The sequence below is a fragment of the Lasioglossum baleicum genome, unplaced genomic scaffold, assembly GCF_051020765.1.
Source record: "Lasioglossum baleicum unplaced genomic scaffold, iyLasBale1 scaffold0021, whole genome shotgun sequence".
In the NCBI taxonomy this organism is placed as follows: Eukaryota; Metazoa; Arthropoda; class Insecta; order Hymenoptera; family Halictidae; genus Lasioglossum; species Lasioglossum baleicum.
Window position 1 is genome coordinate 321268 of NW_027469081.1, and position 21433 is coordinate 342700.

The window sequence follows — 21433 nt, forward strand, 5'->3', positions numbered from 1 at the left end:
GAAGCAAACGTACTCGAAGAGCGAGGTTCAGCGGCGCGGTTATTAAATCAGTCAGTTTTATCGAATAACAATTTCTTTCGGACGGTGTAATTTTTAAATCGTTTGAAATGGCGCGGTTCAAAGTGCGCAGAAACCGTACAGTAATCGTATTGCGCGACCGACCGCCATTTTGAAGGTGTCGCGGATGACGCGCCACCACATTGGTTTCAGTCAAAGAGGAGCCAGCGGTCGAGTTGATGGTGTTAGCGCTTCTCGTTAAACTTTTTAACTTGGCGGTTGATCGTATGTGTCTTTGTCAGCTTTGTGCATCGTGGAATTCGGTCGAATATCTTCTACATTAGTCAAAGAGGGATCAACATTGGGTTTCGTGGATCGGTTGTAAACGGGACGGGTGTAACACGGCCGTGCACCTTTTTCCGCGGAAATTAACAGTTGTATCAGGTTTCTCAGCCACCGTGAAGTGACATAGTTATTTACGAGCTGTTGTGTTGGTGAAATGTTGTCTCAACTTCCTGTACATGGCGAAGACTCGTGAGCGTCGTCGACCGTGTTGAATAGTCAAACGCCAGTGTTCGAAAGGTGTTTCGTCCCTTTCTGAAAAACCATTCATCGTATCGACCTGTTTCACGCAACCCAGATCGACGAGATCGTGCCAGTTGCGCGTGCAAGTGATCAACATGGAAACGGATAAGATTATCGGCGACACAAACACAAATCTTCAGGTATGCAACATATACAGTGGAGCTGTACGCTTATTTGAATGAAATATCGTTCGAACCACTGATGTACCAAATTAGTTAATCGATTAGCCTCCCGATTCTTCTCAGAATTATTGCCAGGTAATGTTCCAGTTTCGCGAACGTCCCAGGTATCTTATCCCCTGTCGACAGGTTCGGTAAATGTATTAGTATTTTTGACCCGCCATTCTACCGCCATCTTATGTCTCCTTATGACAGAGAAATTCGCTAACATTTCACGATCAGTCGTTAATTTTTGTTGGAGAAAAAGCTTCATTGGTTGCGTCTGATTCTCGGCTAAATAAAATCATCGGCGTGAATTAACATTGCGCGCAAAAGGTTGCAGGTTTCTGTCGCATGCTATTGTCACCCACGACGATGGTTGTGATCGTTCGACGGAACTTCTTTTATCAGAAGTATATTTACCTGTATCTATCGGTGACAGTTATCGTATCGTCGTTCGGAAATTTGTTATCGCACGCCTATTTCGGTGTTTCCTGCAACGAAAGCAAAATCATCCTGTAGCTTTACGGTTATCGTTACGACAAGTGTTCACTCTTTAATCCGGATCAAGGAAAATACGTATTGTAAACTGAAATCGTACAATTTATGTGCTTCTGTCATCGAGCATATTTTTTCTCTTTTACAGTGTAACTTTGTACACGCCGTTAACAATTTTGCGTCATGAACCGAATAATGTTTATACGGTGTCTTCGGTGTATGTGCCTTCTTCTAATGCTTTTTTTTATATCTTGTATGTTTATAAAGATATATCGAGTATATTTATTCGCAAACTAAAATTCGAATCGATACGCTGACACATCTGATCGAATTATGTATTTGTCAACGTTATACGGCCGATCAATTTTCCGTAAAATCTAAATAGCGCAGGCGGTAATCTCCAATTGGAAATCACATTTGCTCGATAACGTTCAATTGGTAATTAATTCGATCAGGTAATAATCGGCTTTGTTACTGGAACAAAGAAGAGAGACAGATGACTCGAATACATGTCTAATTTCGATTCCTGGCGAACTCCGAGAACAGCTTGCTACATAATCAATATTTAACTCCCGCTTCTCCCTTTCTGCTGTTTTTTCCAGTTTTACGATCTCGTACCCCTTTTTTAATGCTTCGTCCACGCCAATAATAAATGATCGGCAAATATCCGCAATAGAATTTGCTTTCGTTCGATTCGAATCGAATTTCTTGTATTCGAATGAAAAATTAAGAGCAAATTGAAATGAAAAATTCATGAGAACAAAATAAAGAGGCGTGAATCGATTAATTCCACGATAGGTGAATTTCTTAATAGGATACGTACACCCGTACTAAATAAAAGCTAACATTCTGTTTCATCGCGTGTCGTTACAACGATATTGATTCGTACACACGATTGGGTATAAGCCAAAAATGTTTAATTATGCGTACAAACATTTGGATCTCTCTTCTCCCGCCGTCGATCGTATCCGAATTAAACTCTCGATTATCGATTGCAATAAATGTACATTACACTATTGTAAAAAAAAAAGTATAGAATTGTGCAAAATCGAATGGGTCATGGCGGACCCAGGCGTTGCTTGTAGATGATGGAAAAGCAAGTGAATTATTTCTCGAGACGAGCCCGAGCGAACAAGTGTTGAGAACTCGTGTCGAGATCGTCGAAGAAAGAGGAATAAGCTACAGTTGTGTTGCATCAGAAGGTCTTGTGAATTTGAGTGTGCGTTTCCGACGATTCACCATTTACCATCTGTAGCGAAACAAAGGTTACGAGTGTATCATATTGCGTAGCCCCTCCGGAACAATTATTTCGTTTGGTAGAATATTAATCCTGTTTTCGGCCAGATGATAATAACGTCTGTCCACGATCCGCCAATGTAAACGAACTCTGCGCATTGTGTCGTTGGACGAAACATGACTTGACGAAAAAAAAAGAAATGTGCGTAGCCCTCATATTTAGTGCCAGTGACTCATCATTCCGGTTATATTACTTACTACCAAGAACCGCCAGACGCGCTTTTAATTTTTCATTTTTAACCGCGGTCCGATTCACGGCAAAAACCGAAGAAGCCACACGCTCTCCGAGGCAGTTCGAGGCTCCGAAGGAACCGACTATGAATTCACAATGGTCATTGGGAACCGGATAAAATTCGTGTACTTACGCACACGTATTCTTCAAACTCGTTTTTTTTCTATCGGCCGCTTTTTCAGCTGTATATGTATTTAGAAAGACAGGAAGAGAGATACGAGCGACCAAGGACTACGAGAAATTTCGAAACCTTTTCCGGTTGCAAATATCGCTACAGGTTATAATGGCTACTCTATGCTTTTTTTCGCGCCACGAGTCATGACTCCCGCTAGTCCTGCTTTACCGACGCGTACAGATTTCATTCTTTTCTTTCAGTTTCAAGAAAAAGGTTATCTACTCTTCGCGGCTGTGACGAGGGGAACAAGAGGAGACTCTACCTTCTCAGAATTCGATTCATTGTTGCTTCGACTGATAGCAAAATTATTTGTACTTAAAATCACATCACTTTATATTTTTTTATATGCCATTAGTTCTTACGTACATTAATATTGCACATTGTATGATAGCTTTACGCGTTTAGACGTGTATTAGAAAATAATTAATCTTAACTGTTAACCCCTTGCAATTACCTACCAGAAAAAGAAGATTTATGTTTTTCTGTATTTTCATTAACCGTTGAATATCGATGGCAGAGAGAAATAGAATTCGATTTGAATAATTTTGATTGAACAGTTTCTGTTAGATGGCAACAAACGTTAGGAATACTGCTAGTGTAGTCGGATGAATTTACCGAACTGAAAGGGACTGCCGCGTTTTCGTTCGAATCGAAGGTTTTATTTCGAGCGTTACCCAATTCGAATTTCAAGCAACTCAAACTCGTCTCGAGTACTCGGCGGGACAGCCCGAGAAAATAGAACACGTAACGACGCGAAGACAAAGAAATACGAGAAGCATAGATTCGACACAAGTTCGCGATCCCGTTATGCCGGGAGCACCGCGGAGAAACATTTTCAGGTGATCGAGGAGGTACTCCTTGGCCGCCAGGACTCTTCAATGTTGCTATGCCACCTTTTACAGTCGAGCGATCACGATATCTTGGAACGAAGGAGCGTTTTCTTGCGCGATGTACTCTTCCCCTCGCAGAAAGTGTTGCAATCAGAGTTGTCGATCGTTGCAGCGGTTGTTCTGCACTACATTTTGAAAACATATTCGCGCTACTCCTATCAATCCCTACGAAAAAAACAAAAATATCTAAAGATTTTTTTATGAAATCAAAAATGTACCGATGAATTTTTTAAAAATTAATTGGAAAGTCTGCAGTCGAGAATGACATGATCAGACAACAAATTTTTTTATCACAACAAAACTGTTTTACCAACTAACAATAAGTTACGTTCGAGGAATGTCGTCGCAGGGGTCGTTAACTCGAGGATCTAATTGTTAGAAGAACATCTTTTTTTTTCTCGAGCATCTGTCTTTTTTTGCTGAGAATTCTTTTCACCCCAATTGCATAAAAATCGTACATTCTTACGAGATACACCCTGTATTATTATATCACTGAAATGACCTATGAGAAGGCGTTTTATCTTGAGTACATGATAAGAAATATTCCTTTTCTGCGTTGTAATGTAGAATATTGCATTATATATCGAAACGATATCTTGAGCGAAGGGGGAAGGCCTTTTACCGAGAAATCGTTGAGCGTTAAGCCATAGATTCGCAGTTTTCTTTAGACTTAGCGATTTACATTAAGTCTAGCAGCGACGATGTTACCGGGTAATGAATTAATCGCAGTAGCACCGTCAATGATCGTGTCGAGACAGTTTTGATGGTCTCGTTTGATCGCGATAGAAATGTTCAACCTTAATTGAGGAATGCTTAACAAGATGTGCGTCTATTATAAGGGTTTTCGTTTCCAGAGGTGGCGAGCGTGACAAGTAGGTCAGACACGAAATATTGGATTATAGCGGGCACAGGCCACGGTCCTTCGGTACATTTCCCTCTCGTACAAATTAATTAGACGTGCCGCCGTTGAAAAAAAACCTGTATGTTTAAAAAGGTCCGGGAGACGTTTCTGTTACTCGAACCTGTTAACCTGCTGTGATTCTTTTTTCCCACCATAAACTGCTCATGAGGGCGTGTAATCCAAGGCGAACAGAACTAATAACTCTGTAACGCATAAATAAAATGTAGGTTACAGTAAATATAGACGTTGCGCCGTGATAAAAAAAGGCAGGGATTATTTATTATTAGTCGAGTAAAATGGAAAAACCGAAAACACACGAAACACGAGGATAACTTGTGTTTAACGGATGATTGGGGTGTCTGTAATCTGGTTCCGCTTACGATGTCGGTAAATACAGGGCTTTCGTTCCTTTGCGTTTTCCGATATCGAGTTCATTCGCAGATAAATCGTATCTGCGCACAATAGAAAACGTTCTAAATCAAAGAAACGAATCGCGTGTTTAAACATCTATTTCTGCAAGCATGCTCGATGTCCTGTACATGCGAGTGAGCGTAGTATATCTGAGGTCAAGAATCCGGTACCTCGCTCTACCTCAAGATACGTTTGTCGTATAGCAGGCTTGCGATCGCGGACTTTTTGTATGATGCTGCACTTGTTTTACAGATGTATGGAAAGAAAATTATTTAAATATACGTTGAACCATTGTACATGAGTATTTTTATCCACGTCCCTGGTAATACGTGATGTTTGCACAATAGGTGGAAGAACAGTAGTCGGAATCGTTCGTTTTATTGAAAACTCGAAGACCTATATGTATAAATTCGAAAGAAACTTTTCGTTGTTCATTGATGCTTGTTATTATAATTTTTGAAATATTTTTTCAGTATCCAATAACAATACTCTACGACCCTACTCGCAAGAAAGAATTGCCAACGGCGGTGTCCCCACAGTATGGCCAGGAAAAAGAAACTTGCATGAAATTGTTCGAGGGATGGAGCGAAGCGGAACAAATCAACTTTGTTGAACAATTGCTAGCCCGAATGACCCACTATCAGCATGGACACATCAATGTCTATCTAAAGCCAATGTTGCAGAGAGATTTTGTATCTCTATTACCAAGTAAATGCTTACATTATCGTGTAGATACATCGTAATCGATACTCCAATCACGATTCTAATGCACAATGGTTTTTCTTTTCTGTTTTTAGAAAAAGGATTGGACCATGTGGCCGAAAGTATTCTTTCTTACCTGGACGCGGACTCGTTAATTGCGACCGAATTAGTATGTAAAGAATGGCACAGAGTGATCAGCGAGGGAATGCTTTGGAAGAAATTAATCGAGCGGAAAGTACGGACCGATTCAATTTGGAGAGGACTCGCCGAGAGGAGAGGATGGTTTGTTGATGCCTCTGTTGTACTTTCTTTATGAAATAAGATCTCGGAAATTTACTATATACGCTACAGAGGTATATCGGTTTGGTTTTACTTTCAGGATTCAATACTTATTCAAACCAAGACCGGGACAAAGTCACCCAAATCACAGTTTCTATAGATCTCTTTATCCTAAAATAGTCAAAGACATTGATAGTATAGATAACAATTGGAGAATGGGAAGATTTAATCTTCAAAGAATAAACTGTAGAAGTGAGAATTCGAAAGGCGTTTACTGTTTGCAATACGACGACCAGAAGATCGTCTCTGGTCTTCGAGACAATACCATTAAAATTTGGGACAGAAACACCCTGCAATGTATTAAAGTGTTAACAGGGCATACCGGTTCTGTTCTGTGTCTACAGTACGACGACAAAGCAATAATATCTGGCTCCTCTGATAGCACTGTAAGAGTTTGGGATGCTAATACCGGTGAAATGCTTAATACGTTGATACACCATTGCGAAGCAGTTCTACACCTCAGATTTAACAATGGAATGATGGTCACCTGTTCGAAGGTGAGCCACGATTTCTTCGTTTCCGATGATTTTTCGATACGTTATAAATCTCGACATTTCGACTAAATTTTTCCTGTGCATGTTAGCGGCGGTGTCGCTTAGTTTCACGTGGCACAAGGATTTACGTTCCGTAAACCTACTGTTAAACGTATCCCCGTTTGCATTATGGAATTGTTCATTTTGGAAACATGAACGATTTGCCTCGTTTTCAGGATCGTTCAATAGCTGTATGGGACATGACATCGCAAACGGAAATTGCATTAAGAAGAGTGTTAGTGGGACACAGGGCAGCAGTTAACGTTGTTGATTTCGATGAAAAATATATCGTGTCTGCTAGTGGTGACAGGACTATCAAAGTATGGAGTACGTCCACATGCGAATTTGTGCGAACATTGAATGGGCATAGGCGTGGTATAGCGTGTTTGCAGTATAGGGACTGCTTAGTAGTTAGTGGTAGCAGTGATAACACAATCAGATTATGGGATATTGAATGTGGTGCGTGCTTACGTGTTCTAGAAGGACACGAAGAATTGGTCAGATGTATTAGATTCGATAGTAAACACATTGTTAGCGGTGCCTACGACGGGTGAGTGAGAAGTATAATTATTATGCCGAGTCTCGTATGTAACATGTACGAACATATACCAACGTTTCATCATTTTCTATTGCAGCAAGATTAAAGTCTGGGATTTAGTGGCAGCCTTAGACCCACGTGCTTTAGCCAACTCGCTCTGTTTACGTACATTAGTGGTAAGATGTTCTACATATTTTACTTTACCAATAACTAGACTGCAGATCTTTATGCGAAAGAAAAATTGTTTGTGCATCGATTCTAAGACACAGGATCTACTCAGGAATTTATTTCCCCTAACAATTCTACTATTTTAAATTTCTTCTAGCCATTTTTCTCATAAATGCATAAAATCCTTAGTCTACTAATAACGGGTGAAATTCATTCTAATCTTTACGTCGTGTTTTTTGGACCGTAGGAGCATACAGGACGTGTATTCCGCCTTCAGTTCGACGAGTTCCAAATAGTTTCGTCATCGCACGATGATACAATATTGATTTGGGATTTCCTCAATTTTACTCCATCAAATGGAAGTATATCACACGGGCCATCAATAAATGCATCTGGTAATTCAACTCATACAGACACCAGATCTCCATCTCGTGAGTATTTAAAAAGAAAGAGAGAGAGGGGGAGAAGGAGATTTTGCCAATATACAGTGGGTGTAAAAAGTATTCGTACGCCCTTTAAAATAGAATAACTTTTTTATAATTGTACCAAACGACCTGATTTTTTGTAATCAATTAGAAGCATTGGTTTACGAAATGATATGCAAGAAAGATTTTTCAAAAATTGTGATTTACAAGGTTACATGCAAAAAGAAAAAAGGAATTTTTTAAAACTTTTTTATTTGTGTCCTTAAAAAAAATTTAAAATATATATGTTTTGTAGATCTATAGTAGTTAAACGCATGCTGAAAATTTCATCGGAATCGATTAACATACACGCAAGCTACAAGCGGTTAAAAATTATTAAAATCGTAGTTTTACACGACTTTTGATCAGTTTCTGCTTAAAATCCACAGAATCGTACATCATTCGATGCGTGTCGTTTTTTCCCGCGTCAACCGATTTCGATGAAATTTTCAGTATGTGTGTATAACTAACATAGATCTACAAAACATATATTTTAAATTTTCATTAAGGGCCCAAATATAAAAGTTCAAAAAATGCCTTTTTCTCTTTTTGTATGTAACCTTGTAAATTGTAATTTTTGGAAAATCGTTTTTGCATGTCATTTCGTAGACCAATGCTTCCAATCGATTATAAAAAATCAGGTCGCGTTTGGTATAATTATGAAAAAGTTATTCTGTTTTAAAGAGCGTACGAATACTTTTTACACCCACTGTATGCTTTAAGACACTTTAAGTATATTTGCTAAACGTTTTGTGTATGCTGTTTTGCAGCATTTGAGTGATGCAAGTAACACGAAGATTCCTTCATTGTGATATAACTGTAAGTACACTATGTAGAAAGTTATTTATTGTCTTAGGATGATAAGATTTATATAAATTTTTTTTGTAAAAATATTCCTGTATAAATCACGTTTTATAAATAACCATTACCTTGTTGTATTAATAGCCGGCCTTTCTTAAATTCGGTTCGTCGTAGAAAGCGTACGTGATTGTTAATTAAGTTAATGGTGTGCACTTTATTTCAGACAAGTGGTTAGTGAGAGTGAGTTTCAATGTGTTCACGATAGTGCACGCAAAGAATGAAGAATCAGTGTCCACTGTGAACAGCGGCTAAACAGAAACAGAATCTCAAAAGGACATGGTCATTGACTTTTGTTTATTATTTGCTGTGAAAAGCAAACATAATCCTCTAAAAAAGAAAAAAAAATAGGAGACACGGAGTGACACATAAAACTATGAATTAATTTATACGCGCTTGACGCACTGCGTTTAGTAATGAACATTATGACGAAACCACATAAATACATCCCATGGATGTAAATGATTGTCTGCTTTGGCCATATCTGGAATTCTTCTACGCTCTATGATATGATAGAAGTTGACCACTTTCCTACTATGAAAGAAAAAAAAAGACTTACGATACGTAAAAACACAAAATGAAAACGTTTTTAGGGAGGCTGGATATACTTAATAAGATGTTAGCTGTATTATAGTAAATTAATAATTTTCTTGTGTAATTAATTTATGGTAAGAAAATTGTAAAATGTCGTTTGATTGTGGAGTACTTATTCTGTGTGAATGTGAAACAAAAAAATAAGGTATTAATATGTGAAAGGATTATGATAACCATCACGTTTCATTATTTTCGAGAGAAAAAAAAAACGCTAGCTAATGTGAATCATTATACCCATGTTTAGCATTATAAATGTACAGCCGTTAATCGAACATGTAGCAATTTCCATAGACATTAATTTTACGAGATTCATATTATATACTGAAAAGTACACGAAAAGTTAACTGTCTGTATACAGCTATTGGTACAATACCATTTGCATTTAAAATATAAATTTTCATTATACCAAGATGTAAATATTAATTCATATAAAAGCACTATAGTGACTCTAAAATAATCTTAGCTATTGTAAAGGAATTTATTATGTTCTGACTGAGATGATCTCTGATAAGATCATATTTTGCAGCGTTTAAGATTTTTTGTTAGTCACATTTTTTTTGCACTTAAATTATAAGAACATTTCGAATAATTCAATATCCGTTTGTATCGACAGTCGACATTAAAAGACAACGTAATTTTGCTTGCCGATATATTAAAAAAACAGAAGAAACATGTCGCCGATTCGCCAAATTTATTTAAATATTCTGACCTCCAAAAAAAAAACAACAAATCTCGCACGAGTAATATAATTACGAAATTCCTGATTTTTATTTCGATAGGTGTTTTTTGAATTTTTATACAACGTAGACCTTACATTAGGATAAATCTACGTGAGAAGTACTGAAACAAAGAAAAGAAATGAGATGATTATTGATCAAACGTGCGGAGCCACTTGATTTTTACGTTAAACGTGTAAGGAGTAATGTTAAGTAGCACTTGTACAATATTCTAAGTATTATAAAAAAAAGTTTACATTAAAAAAAAACAACAACAAAAGAATTCTAGAAAATTGTGAATCGTATGTAGTCAAATTGGGTACAAAGAATTGTGATTTTTAAATTAAAACGATGGCATGAACAATTTTCTATAACTTTAAGGTATGTATATGTGGGATTCAGATGCAAACTATACTTTTGTAGTATGCAGCATGTTCTGAATTCATGAAATACTTTAATGAAGAGATCGAGTAGCATATTAATAGTAGTAAAAGATATTAACTTACTCCTTATAAGCACATATTCTGTTATATTACAGCTATCTATGAATGCGTATGTATACATAGATATTATGGACGTAACATCACATATTAATTGCTGTTCCCTACATTCCACGCGGGAATGTAGAAAAAGAAAAGATTGGGGTCTTAAATGATTTCAGCCAATAAACGCATTATTATACAAAAACGAAAGAGATTCCTTATGTAAAAGTCTATGATCGAGGAAGGTTACTGATATTTTTTTTGAAACTTTGCGACGAATGATGTGTCTTGAGTGTAACTCAAGCTTTACATTTATCAAAAGTAATAGTACGAGAAGAATACCTTTAAGATAACATATTGTGATGATTACTGTTAATAACAACAGAAAGTTTCATGTACGAAATTGACTACATAAAAATTGAATGAAGGCTGTGGAAAAGGTATATTTGAAATACAATACCTATGCAAGAAGAGGAAGAATTTTAATAGACAAACTCATTCATCATTGTCCCTTGAATATTTAAGGCTTTTCAAAGTTACAGGTGCAATTGTAAGTTATTTTAAATATACTTATATGAAATAATTCACAACGTTCAAAGTGTTGGCCAAATTATCAAAAATCAAACAGTTTTTATTTATTATCTTAAACGACAAAAGCCATTACATCATTACATACCGATAAAAATGAACGATTACATTGCAAGTCTAGGGAACATGTAAAAACATTTTTAATTCATATATCATATCCATTTAAGTATCTTTGTTTAGAACGAGTATTGCACGGTATAGTTCCTGATACATTTTTTAAATGATTACAATTTGCATTATTCCATATTCAAATAAACTGTACATACATATATATACATAATATATATATATATATAAAGAAACTATATGACATTATTAGTGATGCAGTTTATTAGATATACAAATTACGAAGTTTTATTAATTAATAATAAGATATTGATATTTGATATTAATATATACGTTTCGTATGCTTCGAATAACTAATATGTAATTCTTTTTCTGATAAGGAATAATGCATTTTCTCATGAAAATTTTATCATCGATGATTTAACAAAAAATTCTTTTCAAGATGTTGCTATTTCCGTAACACATTTAAAAGGCCCCAATCTGAATGTTACAATCGCATTTTGCTATTTATTTATTATGTATTATCATGAACAATGGTATATAATTTACAAAAAGTACATTATTCATGACAATCACCTTTTTATCCAGATCCATTATTTTTTCCTGTTATGTTATATTATCATCAGAATTAATTAAATCGTATTTATTTGGAGAACTATCTCTTTAATAACGTAAGAATTAATAGAACTGCCAATTAAAAATTATGGTAATTTTTACAGTAATCTACATCAATAATCAATAAATTATATATGAAGAATAAAATACAACAAATCTTCTCCTTTATTTCTTTTTAAAAGAATCAATGCAATATTCTTGGCTAGACAAAATTTATTCTAATATTCGTTTAGGTATATTTCAATAATAATTCAGAAATATATATCATTTTTGTTATAAAATATTTTGATTGTAATTTTATCTTTTTCATAATTATAGATTGCAAACATTTACGCGTAATATAATATATAGTGTATTTTCGTATTTATTAAAATAATTTTGATGCGCGTAATTTACTAAAAGAGCATACATCACAGAGGATTTCGCTACAATTTTGATCAGTGATTGACTATAAAAAATTAATATTTATTGTGTATATTGACTAATACTCGTTTCATCAGTCGATTAAAATCGATTGCCGTTTCGGGCTCTCTGTAAACATTCATTGATCGATCAATTGAAAAATTTGAATCGATTAATGTGTAATCGTTGGCTGTAATAATAATATGTTATATACGGCTGTCATCGAAATTGTCAATTAACATAATACATATATATATATATTTAGTGGGGACGCAGCTTGTCATGCAACATCGATAGATGATAAGCGAGGTGCGATTACTATTTTCCTTGTTTTCTCTTTTTGTTATTAAAGGTGGCGTTGTCGATGCTCCCGACTGCTCCCGACGTATTTAGAAAACGTCGCTTCTACATAACATGTTGTGGCAGTCGCGATATTAAAGCATGTGATCCTGCCTTCACTGTAGATAATATACGAAGCTGCGAAAATGGCGGACGAACAGGTGAGTTGCCGATCAAAATAATGTGCGAACCTTGAAACGAGACGGTGTTATACTACGACGAAGTGATTTGAAAAACGGTGTGGTAAATCGGCCGGCGGCAAATCTGTCGTGAGTTGTGCGGTATCGATGTGTTACCAAAACGTTTCGCAAACGTGAAACTTCCGAGCGCTCGCCAATGCTATTGCACTGTTTGTTGCCGGACCACAGTGATTATTATTCGGCCCCGCTGTCAATGAAAATGCAGTCACGAACTAAACCATCCCTCGGCCAACAGATTCATTGACGTTCTATTTCGTCGACGAGATTCTGTTGCCGTTGTGCAAAAGTTTAACCTTGTTTTCGTGAATTGCAGTTTGTGTAGATACAGTTCCGAAGTTTCAAACAGATAATTAATGGATGGAAATGTTGAGTTCGTGGACGTTACGTTTGATCATTATATTCGGGAAAAGTATCGTTTCCTTTCCGACGAGCACAAATCTACGCTAGCCCCGTCAATTATTCGAAAAAATACGGCATAACCTATCTGTTACTCAGATTTTGCAACATAAACTAAATAAGATTGTTTTCTCTGCAACTTCAGTACGCTAGATAGTTGTTTATCTAACGTTCGTTGTTAGTATTTCGAGTCGCTACGTTTCGCTTTCATTCAAAATCATCGAATGCGTCGCACGGGAATGGATTCTTGAGATATTTTCAAATCGAATTTCCCCGACCGTTTGAAAAACAGTTGTTCCACGGCTGTTATTTACAAAATAAATAGAAACCGCGTAACCTCAAACTATTGCGCTGCAAAAATCAAAGAAACAATTTGTTGTTTATCGCTTACTTATCAGTGGAAAGCGGAGGAACAGTGAAATAAAGAAATCACGCGAACGAATAAATCGTCGAAACCACGAGAATCGTGTGTATTTCGAAAATGTAGGGACCGAGGACCGAGAGTATTTGTGATGTTTATCTTTCGTTTATGTTATTGTGATCGCCGTAAATGATGCTATATACGTATGTAGGATCTAACTTTTTCAAAAGTTACATTCGGATGCACTCTTTTCTTTCTTTACACGTACAATTTTACATTTACATTATTTCATAAGATCAAAACATATTATAAATAAATGGTATTATTTTGAAATTATGTTTACTTTTATTGTAATATATAAAGGCTAATTAAAAGAAAGTATCTAGATACAATTGTGTTTCATATTCCTTAGATAAACAATACGTTTTGTTATTATATACTCTTTGTTCGCAACTATGATAAAAGATCAATAAGGGATTCAAAAAATATTGAGAAGTGAAGCAATGGTTTCGAAAGCTTATAGACTTGAACCTAAGTGAAAATATTGAGGTATACATTTGAAACATTAAGAATGGATGACATACAGGAAGTACGGCAGCTGGAGTTGCTCTGCAAGCAGTTGTATGAATCCCAAGATTCGACTCACCGTGCAGAGGCAGAGAAAGCACTTGTTGCATTCCAAAATGCACCGGACACACTCACAAAATGCCAGCTGCTGCTCGCACGAGGGGACTCTGCGTACGCGCAATTGTTGGCAGCCACAACATTGACAAAGCTGGTCTCGCGTTCCGGTGGACTCAGTTTACAACAAAGGCTCGACATAAGTAAGATCTTGCGATCACATTGATAAACAAAGAAGACGACAAACACACCTGCTAATACACCTAAATTTGTTTCAGGGAATTATGTGCTGAACTATTTAGCGACACAACCCAAATTACCAAACTTTGTGATACAAGCTTTGGTCACATTATTCGCTAGGATATCAAAGCTTGGCTGGTTTGATTCCGACAAAGATGAATTTGTCTTTAGAAATGTGGTCAGCGATGTGACAAAATTTCTTCAGGTTCGACACAATCCATTTTTTTTGTCAAGTTAAACCGATTTCTTATGATTTCGCAATGTTTTCATTCTGTGCAGGGTTCGGTGGAACATTACATGATAGGAGTCCAGTTACTTTCCCAATTGACCTACGAAATGAATCAAGTAACAGACGTGGACGCGAGTAGGTCTCTCACAAAGCATAGAAAAATTGCTAGCAGCTTTAGAGACACACAACTGTTTGAGATATTTAAATTATCATGTACTTTGCTAAGTACAGCACGTGAGAACTGTAAAAATTTAGACTTTAACGATGAGGCTCAGGTATGTGTATCGTACTCCTCTATGTTTATCTTTTTCAGTACTTGGCTAACGATATTCTTTCGAAATTTTGCAGAACGGTCTGATCAGACAACTTTTAAAATTGGCACAGAACTGTTTAACATTTGACTTCATCGGAACATCGGCAGACGAAAGTTCCGAGGACTACTGTGCAATACAGATTCCACATTATTGGAAACCTATATTTTTGAATTCTACTTATTCGTTAAAACTTTTCTTCGACCTATATCATAGTTTACCTACCTCGTTGTCATCGCTAGCCCTCTCATGTTTGGTCCAAATCGCGTCTGTCAGAAGAAGTTTATTTTCTAATCTCGAAAGGACACAGTTTTTAACACACTTGGTAAACGGTGTGACCAATATAATACAAAATCCACGAGGTCTAAGCGATCCCGCGAACTACCATGAATTTTGTAGACTAATCTTAAGGCTAAAGAGCAATTTTCAATTGGGAGAACTGATTTTATTAGAACATTATCCGGAGGATATACAATTAATCGCCAAGTTCACAGTCCAAAGCCTGCAAATGTGGCAGTTCTCTCCGAACAGTTTGCATTACCTTTTAACTCTCTGGCAAAAGATGGTGGCATCTTTACCTTACGTTAAATCCGGAGATCGACATCTGTTAGATGTGTACACACCAGAAGTTGTGAACGCGTATATTACTTCACGATTTGACTCGGTTGCTGTAGTTGTTAGGGAACGTTTGGAGGATCCACTCGACGATTTAGGGGTGGTACATCAACAGTTGGAGCAAATATCGGTGATCGGGAGGTGTGAATATCAGAAAACGTATACCTTGTTAGTACAACTGTTCGATCAAGCTGCACGAGCATACCAAGAATTATTGACTCAAACATCATCCCCAAGCCAGCAAATGGATATCACTATAAGGGAGGGCCAACTTACATGGCTTGTATACATTATAGGTAAACTATTATTTTCGAAATTAATGTGCATCAATCCACAATTGTTCGATCCACTCTTGCCGCTAGCTGAACAAACTTATTTTTTCACGGTCTCTCGAGCTTATTTCAATAATATTTCTGCGACGAGTGATACAAGATACATATAATAATCTAACAATTAAACGTACAGGTGGTGTCATTGGTGGGAAAGTAACTTTTAACAATAATGAAGAGTATGACGCAGTGGATAGCGAACTGGTCTGCAGAGTACTTCAATTAATGAATCTGACCGATTCACGACTTGCACAAGGTGGCTGTGAAAAATTGGAGCTAGCGATGTTGAGCTTCTTCGAGCAGTTTCGTAAAATATATGTAGGCGAGCAAGTTCAAAAGAATCCGAAAGTTTACAGAAGACTTTCGGATGTTCTGGGAGTGAACGATGAATCTATGACGCTCGGTATTCTCATCCGAAAAATGTAAGTGTCCGATCATTTGACCAGCTACAGTAGGTTTAGCGTCAAAGAAACATTTAACAGATTCATTTATTGCTATTTCATTTGCAGTATAACAAATTTGAAGTACTGGGGCCGTAGCGAGCAAATCATCTCGAAAACGTTAAAGTTATTGAACGATTTATCCGTGGGTTTTAGCTGCGTTCGGAAACTTGTAAAATTAGAGGAAGTACAATTTATGCTCAACAATCACACAGTACGTATTAAATGTGCAGCGTTGCTGTCTAGAGATCGTGTAAGAGGGGAGAACATTAATCACGTTTCTTTTAACAAACAGGGAGAGCACTTTCCCTTTCTGGGAAACAATGTTCCTGTATCGGAAATGCGTTGTAGATCAATGTTTTACACATCCTTGGGTAGATTGTTAATGGTAGATTTAGGAGAAGATGAGGAAAGGTTTCACACTTTCATGCTACCCTTAACAGGTGCGCTGATTATTTCGTACACAGGGTGTTCCGCAATTTACTCGAAAACGAAGCGTGTAGAATTATTTCCCAATCGATTGTCCACGGTATGCGGGACACCCTACGTAAAATGCGATGCGATTATACATTAATCCAATCTCTGCGTTTGTGTTGTACTTGTAACTAGGTGCATTGGAAAGTTTGGGACAATTGATGGGTGCCGCGGATCCTTCACTTTTTGCAGCAGAGGAAGCGAAAAAGGCTTTGATCGGTTTAGCGAGAGATTTAAGAGGCTTAGCTTATGCATTTAACACGAAAACATCGTACATGATGCTTTGGGATTGGATGTATCCTTTTTCTCTTTGATAAAACGTAACTCGATAGATATTTGGTTAGTGCAAAAGTCAGTGCCCGATTTCGTATTAAAGTAAAAGGAATCGGACACGAACTTTTTCACTGGCCTAATACATATCTAACAACAAAATATCTTTGATATATATATATGTATATACATATATATATATATATATATTTCTTAATTTACATGTAGATATCCAAATTACACACCCATTTTATTACATGCGGTAGAATTGTGGCATTACGAACCACAAGTCACAACACCCGTCCTAAAATTGTTTGCTGAATTAGCACAAAATAGAAGTCAACGATTACAATTCGACGCATCTTCTCCAAACGGAATCTTATTATTTCGCGAAGCTAGTAAAGTGATATGTAGTTACGGTAATCGTATATTGAATGTTGACGTTCCAAAGGAACAAATATACCCTTTAAAACTGAAGGGGATAAGTATATGCTTCAGTATGTTGAAAGCAGCTTTGTGCGGGAACTATGTGAATTTCGGAGCGTTCAGATTGTATGGCGACGAGGCATTGGATAATGCGCTTAACACATTTATCAAACTACTCCTTAGTATACCACAGAGTGATTTACTGGTACGCATTTCATTCAAACAAATTCAGCAAGTGGTAGAGGTGTGTGCGAGAGCCCGAAAATGTCGGCTACTCGATGATGGAGATGGATTGAGTCGAGATTCCCGAAATTTTCGTGACTCCGTCCAGATCCCGAATAAAATTCTCGACCCAATCCGACCTTCTCGGGTTCTCGCACACATGTAGCGAGTGGGAGTTCGAAATTTAATATAATCGTATTGTATTTCACAGCATTATCCAAAGTTGTCAGCAACGTATTATCTGTTACTTGAGTACTTGGCACAGGATCATATGGTATTCCTCTCCACCTTGGAACCCAGAGTTTTTTTGTACATTCTATCAAGCATCAGCGAAGGCCTTACAGCACTAGGTGCGCAAATTGACTATTATACAGGTCTGTGTGGCTGATTCTACCGTCTAATCAATCTCTTATCCTCTGTACCCCGTGTTAAAACGTTCCAAAACCAGTTTCAAATAAAAATTGAATCTGTATGATTTTACAGGTAATAAGAGGATTGGAGTTTGTATAATCTAGACTCTATTTGCCACGACTGTAATGTATCGCTTCCTTTTAATTTTGAATTTTTGTGGTTTTGATACAGCATCGTATTGAAAACACACGTTTTCTTTTATAAAAGTTCACTAGCATAAGGGTCTAGCACACATAGTCAGCCGCACAGCTGGCATCATATCATTGACGAATGTTTTTGTAGACATTAGTGTTTGAATAATTAATCTATTCATTGTTTGCTTCATTATTAGATTTCGATATATCCAGTATCATAGAGAATTATTGTAATAACAGCAACGATATCTTATTGCAGATACAATGATTTCTACTGGCAGCTGCTCGACACTCGATCACATCGTGACATATTTATTCAAACATCTTTATCCAAAAGGTATCATGTACTTAGTAATTGCGTTGTACATAAATTCATGCGTGCAACATGTGTCTTTTCTTTTACAGGAAACTATGCCAGGAGGAAAAATGCTGTAGTCCCTGGAGGCGGAGATTTGTTTCTACAAGTTCTGAAACAACATCCTGAAATCCTTCAGCAAATATTAAGTACAGTTTTAAATGTAATAATGTTTGAGGATTGTAGGAATCAATGGAGTATGTCACGTCCCCTTTTGGTACTGATTCTCTTAAATGAGGAGGTGAGCATAAATCGCTAGCTGCTAAACACTTTACCATGAAATTTTCTAGCAATCGAATTGATAAAAAAAATGTTTACTGTTTCAGTATTTTAATCAGTTACGAGAAAATATTATTAGAAGTCAGCCGGTCGATAAGCAGGCAACTATGGCGCAGTGGTTTGAAAATTTAATGGAGGGAATCGAAAGGAATCTACTTACAAGAAATAGAGACAGGTAAGAATGATTAAAGATAAGTGGTGCGATGGTGTTCGTAAACGAAAGATCGATATTCTTAATACTAGGTTTACGGAGAACGCATTCTGATATTTTTCATTTACTATTGTAAAGATGCATTCATGAGGAATTATTTAACAAACTTATTTTCGTAAACCTAGTGTTAATGAGAAAGTAAGAAGGAGGGGGATGTTTAAATCTATACATGTATATTTCTTTATTCTAGGTTTACACAAAATTTGTCGTTGCTTATAAAAGATATAAATGATACCATGAAAGGACCTTACTCGTCTCTGTATGTTACCAATGATAATATGATGACATTGCAGTGATACCGCTCTCTTGCTACTAGATTCTCCTAGGTTCTTGCCTGCCAAAATGCTTGAATGTGTGTGCGAGTGAAACTATAAATTATGATGGATTTAAAATTATGGTTTTAGATGAGTATAAAGATAACAAATTAAGTACCGTTGTTTTATAAAATCGCTATTGTTTGGCTTCCTATTCTCTTGTGAGTTTATCTTATTTTTCTCTTTTTTTTTTGTACATCTTTCTGCACCCCACAACCGCTTCTAAGCCGGTATGATGAAACTCGTGCTTCATTTCTTTACATATATCTTTTCATACTTACAGTTTTCTCTTTTAAAATTAATATTGAAACGCTCTCGATCCTATAATAATATTTTAATAATATTTGCCAACAAACAAAAACGAATTGTCTTTATTACCTCTGTACTCCTACCGCTTTAACTTAACATCGATAATTGTGCACACGTATTATCTATAAAAATTTTGCAGGCAAAATTCACTGGGCTGTCTTTCTCTTTTCTCTTTTTCTCTCTCTTTTTTTAACTTGAAGCGTCAGGTTTCAGATCTAGCGTGCATTGTTCGTTGCATTAAAAATTTAAACTTTAGAATAGGAAGCCAATTGTATGGATTACAATCATATATCTTGTTCCATATTACTTTTATATGCAGCCAACTTCCATTTATTTAAATGTATTTGTTATTTAAATATTTTTTTACTGCAAGATATGGGCCACAGTTTTAAGAACAACGGTGATATTCAAAAGTGAAAATGAATCGGCATCGAAAATATATGAAAAATTTATCACTGATATCATTTAAAAGTGCATTCTTTACAGTGTCAATACTTTCAACATCTTTAAACTGATAATGGAAAATTTCGCTTTCAAATCTATTTCGTTACTATTACAATCACCATGAAATTATACTTGTCATGAATATTTTATTAGAACACAGTTGGTATTAAACATATGTTGCAGAAAGTTGTTAAAAGTCTTCTAACTGTTAACATGTACATTCTGGTATCACCAAAATACGTGATGCACTTTTCTGTAAGCATTTTTAGCATTAAAATCTTTTGGACACCTGTAAAATATGAACCGTCAAATATTTTTAACAAATTAGTTTTCTGTATTAAGGTTACGAATCATGTATATTGTTAGTGAAAAAAAAATGATGAATTTCAATAATAAACCATTTTCATTACATAAAGACTAAAAATCATTTTATCAGTGAACATAAAAGTCGTGCCGAACGGAATTTCATGTTACCTACACTTATCTAATTCCTTTTTGTCTGTGTTGTTTATTTCATCTTTCTCTCTCTTTTTTTTTTTAAATGCATGTTAACAGTAGAAGACTAGCAATATTTTTATTAACATTACATTTTATCCTGTAAACGAAAGTATTTAAAAATTTATTGTGAGTTTTGAAATTTCAAAACAGTTTTTAAAATATTTTTCGGACTGAAAAAAGGTATAATAATTTCATTCTTTCACAGCCTTTTGTACTGCTAACTATATTATTCAATGATTCGAGAAAATCGACGAGAAAATATTAAGTATGATTAGTTCCTTGAACATACTTATCTTTAGCATAAACATAATTCTTATCGTTAAGATGAAAATCTTGTTGATACATCATTGCGTCGATTGTCATTGCGTTACATGTTTCTGTTCCCTTCTAATGCTATTTTAGCAGTGATAAAGATATGTGTGAGGAGTGCGTGCAAGAAACTCATGCGAGAGATCTGTATAATGTTAATCCTTATACAGTGATTAATTTAGTAGGAATTAGATTGAATATTTACGAGATATCTTCTTTTAGGTTGCATCAAATCATTTATATATTTTTTACTGTAAGATAGTAGAAAGCAGCTGTGTTACGAAGCGGCTGACATTTTTTTTTATAACAAACTTTTAGACATTTTATGTTTAATAAATACTTGTACAAAATGTTAGAAAACTATTTTTATTAAACCGTGTGTGTGTCTCAGTTGAATACCTGCTGTAAACAAATGCATTGTATATACATTTAATATAGTAAAAATGTTACATTTCATATTGTACACGATGTTCAAAAATATCTAGCGC

General features: G+C 35.9%; 2 protein-coding genes across 6 annotated transcripts; both read left to right on the forward strand.

The window, feature by feature from the left end:
* The first annotated feature begins 223 nt into the window (after positions 1-223).
* Slmb (beta-transducin repeat containing E3 ubiquitin protein ligase slmb) lies at positions 224-10338 on the forward strand. Its single transcript, XM_076445250.1, has 9 exons — positions 224-722; positions 5617-5851; positions 5941-6127; positions 6225-6681; positions 6894-7267; positions 7353-7431; positions 7671-7854; positions 8658-8706; positions 8912-10338. The coding sequence occupies exons 1-8, from the start codon at positions 678-680 to the stop codon at positions 8666-8668; spliced, it is 1572 nt and encodes a 523-aa protein (XP_076301365.1). The 5' UTR covers positions 224-677; the 3' UTR covers positions 8669-8706; positions 8912-10338.
* Positions 10339-12489: 2151 nt separating this feature from the next.
* Positions 12490-20552, forward strand: Ranbp16 (Ran-binding protein 16). Of its 5 annotated transcripts, none has more exons than XM_076445239.1 (15): positions 12490-12708; positions 14091-14328; positions 14404-14570; positions 14645-14869; positions 14943-15816; positions 15986-16271; positions 16359-16503; positions 16585-16732; positions 16899-17058; positions 17262-17664; positions 17893-18055; positions 18486-18563; positions 18632-18822; positions 18908-19035; positions 19262-20552. In XM_076445239.1, exons 1-15 carry the CDS (start codon positions 12694-12696, stop codon positions 19365-19367), a joined length of 3327 nt encoding a protein of 1108 aa, XP_076301354.1. In that variant the 5' UTR covers positions 12490-12693; the 3' UTR covers positions 19368-20552. The 5 variants fall into 5 exon arrangements, with proteins under 5 accessions (XP_076301354.1, XP_076301358.1, XP_076301357.1 ...); XM_076445242.1 differs by having other exon boundaries at positions 12493-12708; positions 17893-18031; XM_076445240.1 differs by lacking the exon at positions 12490-12708 and adding an exon at positions 12715-13707 and having other exon boundaries at positions 13917-14328.
* The last annotated feature ends 881 nt before the right edge of the window (positions 20553-21433 follow it).

Coding starts and splice junctions, on each gene's coding strand:
- Slmb (XM_076445250.1), top strand. CDS start 678: ATGGAAACGGATAAGATTATCGGCGACACAAACACAAATCTTCAG. Junction 723..5,616: donor ACACAAACACAAATCTTCAG/GTATGCAACATA, acceptor ATATTTTTTCAG/TATCCAATAACAATACTCTA. Junction 7,432..7,670: donor TCTGTTTACGTACATTAGTG/GTAAGATGTTCT, acceptor TTTGGACCGTAG/GAGCATACAGGACGTGTATT.
- Ranbp16 (XM_076445239.1), top strand. Junction 14,571..14,644: donor ATGTGACAAAATTTCTTCAG/GTTCGACACAAT, acceptor CATTCTGTGCAG/GGTTCGGTGGAACATTACAT. Junction 16,733..16,898: donor TTTCATGCTACCCTTAACAG/GTGCGCTGATTA, acceptor ACTTGTAACTAG/GTGCATTGGAAAGTTTGGGA.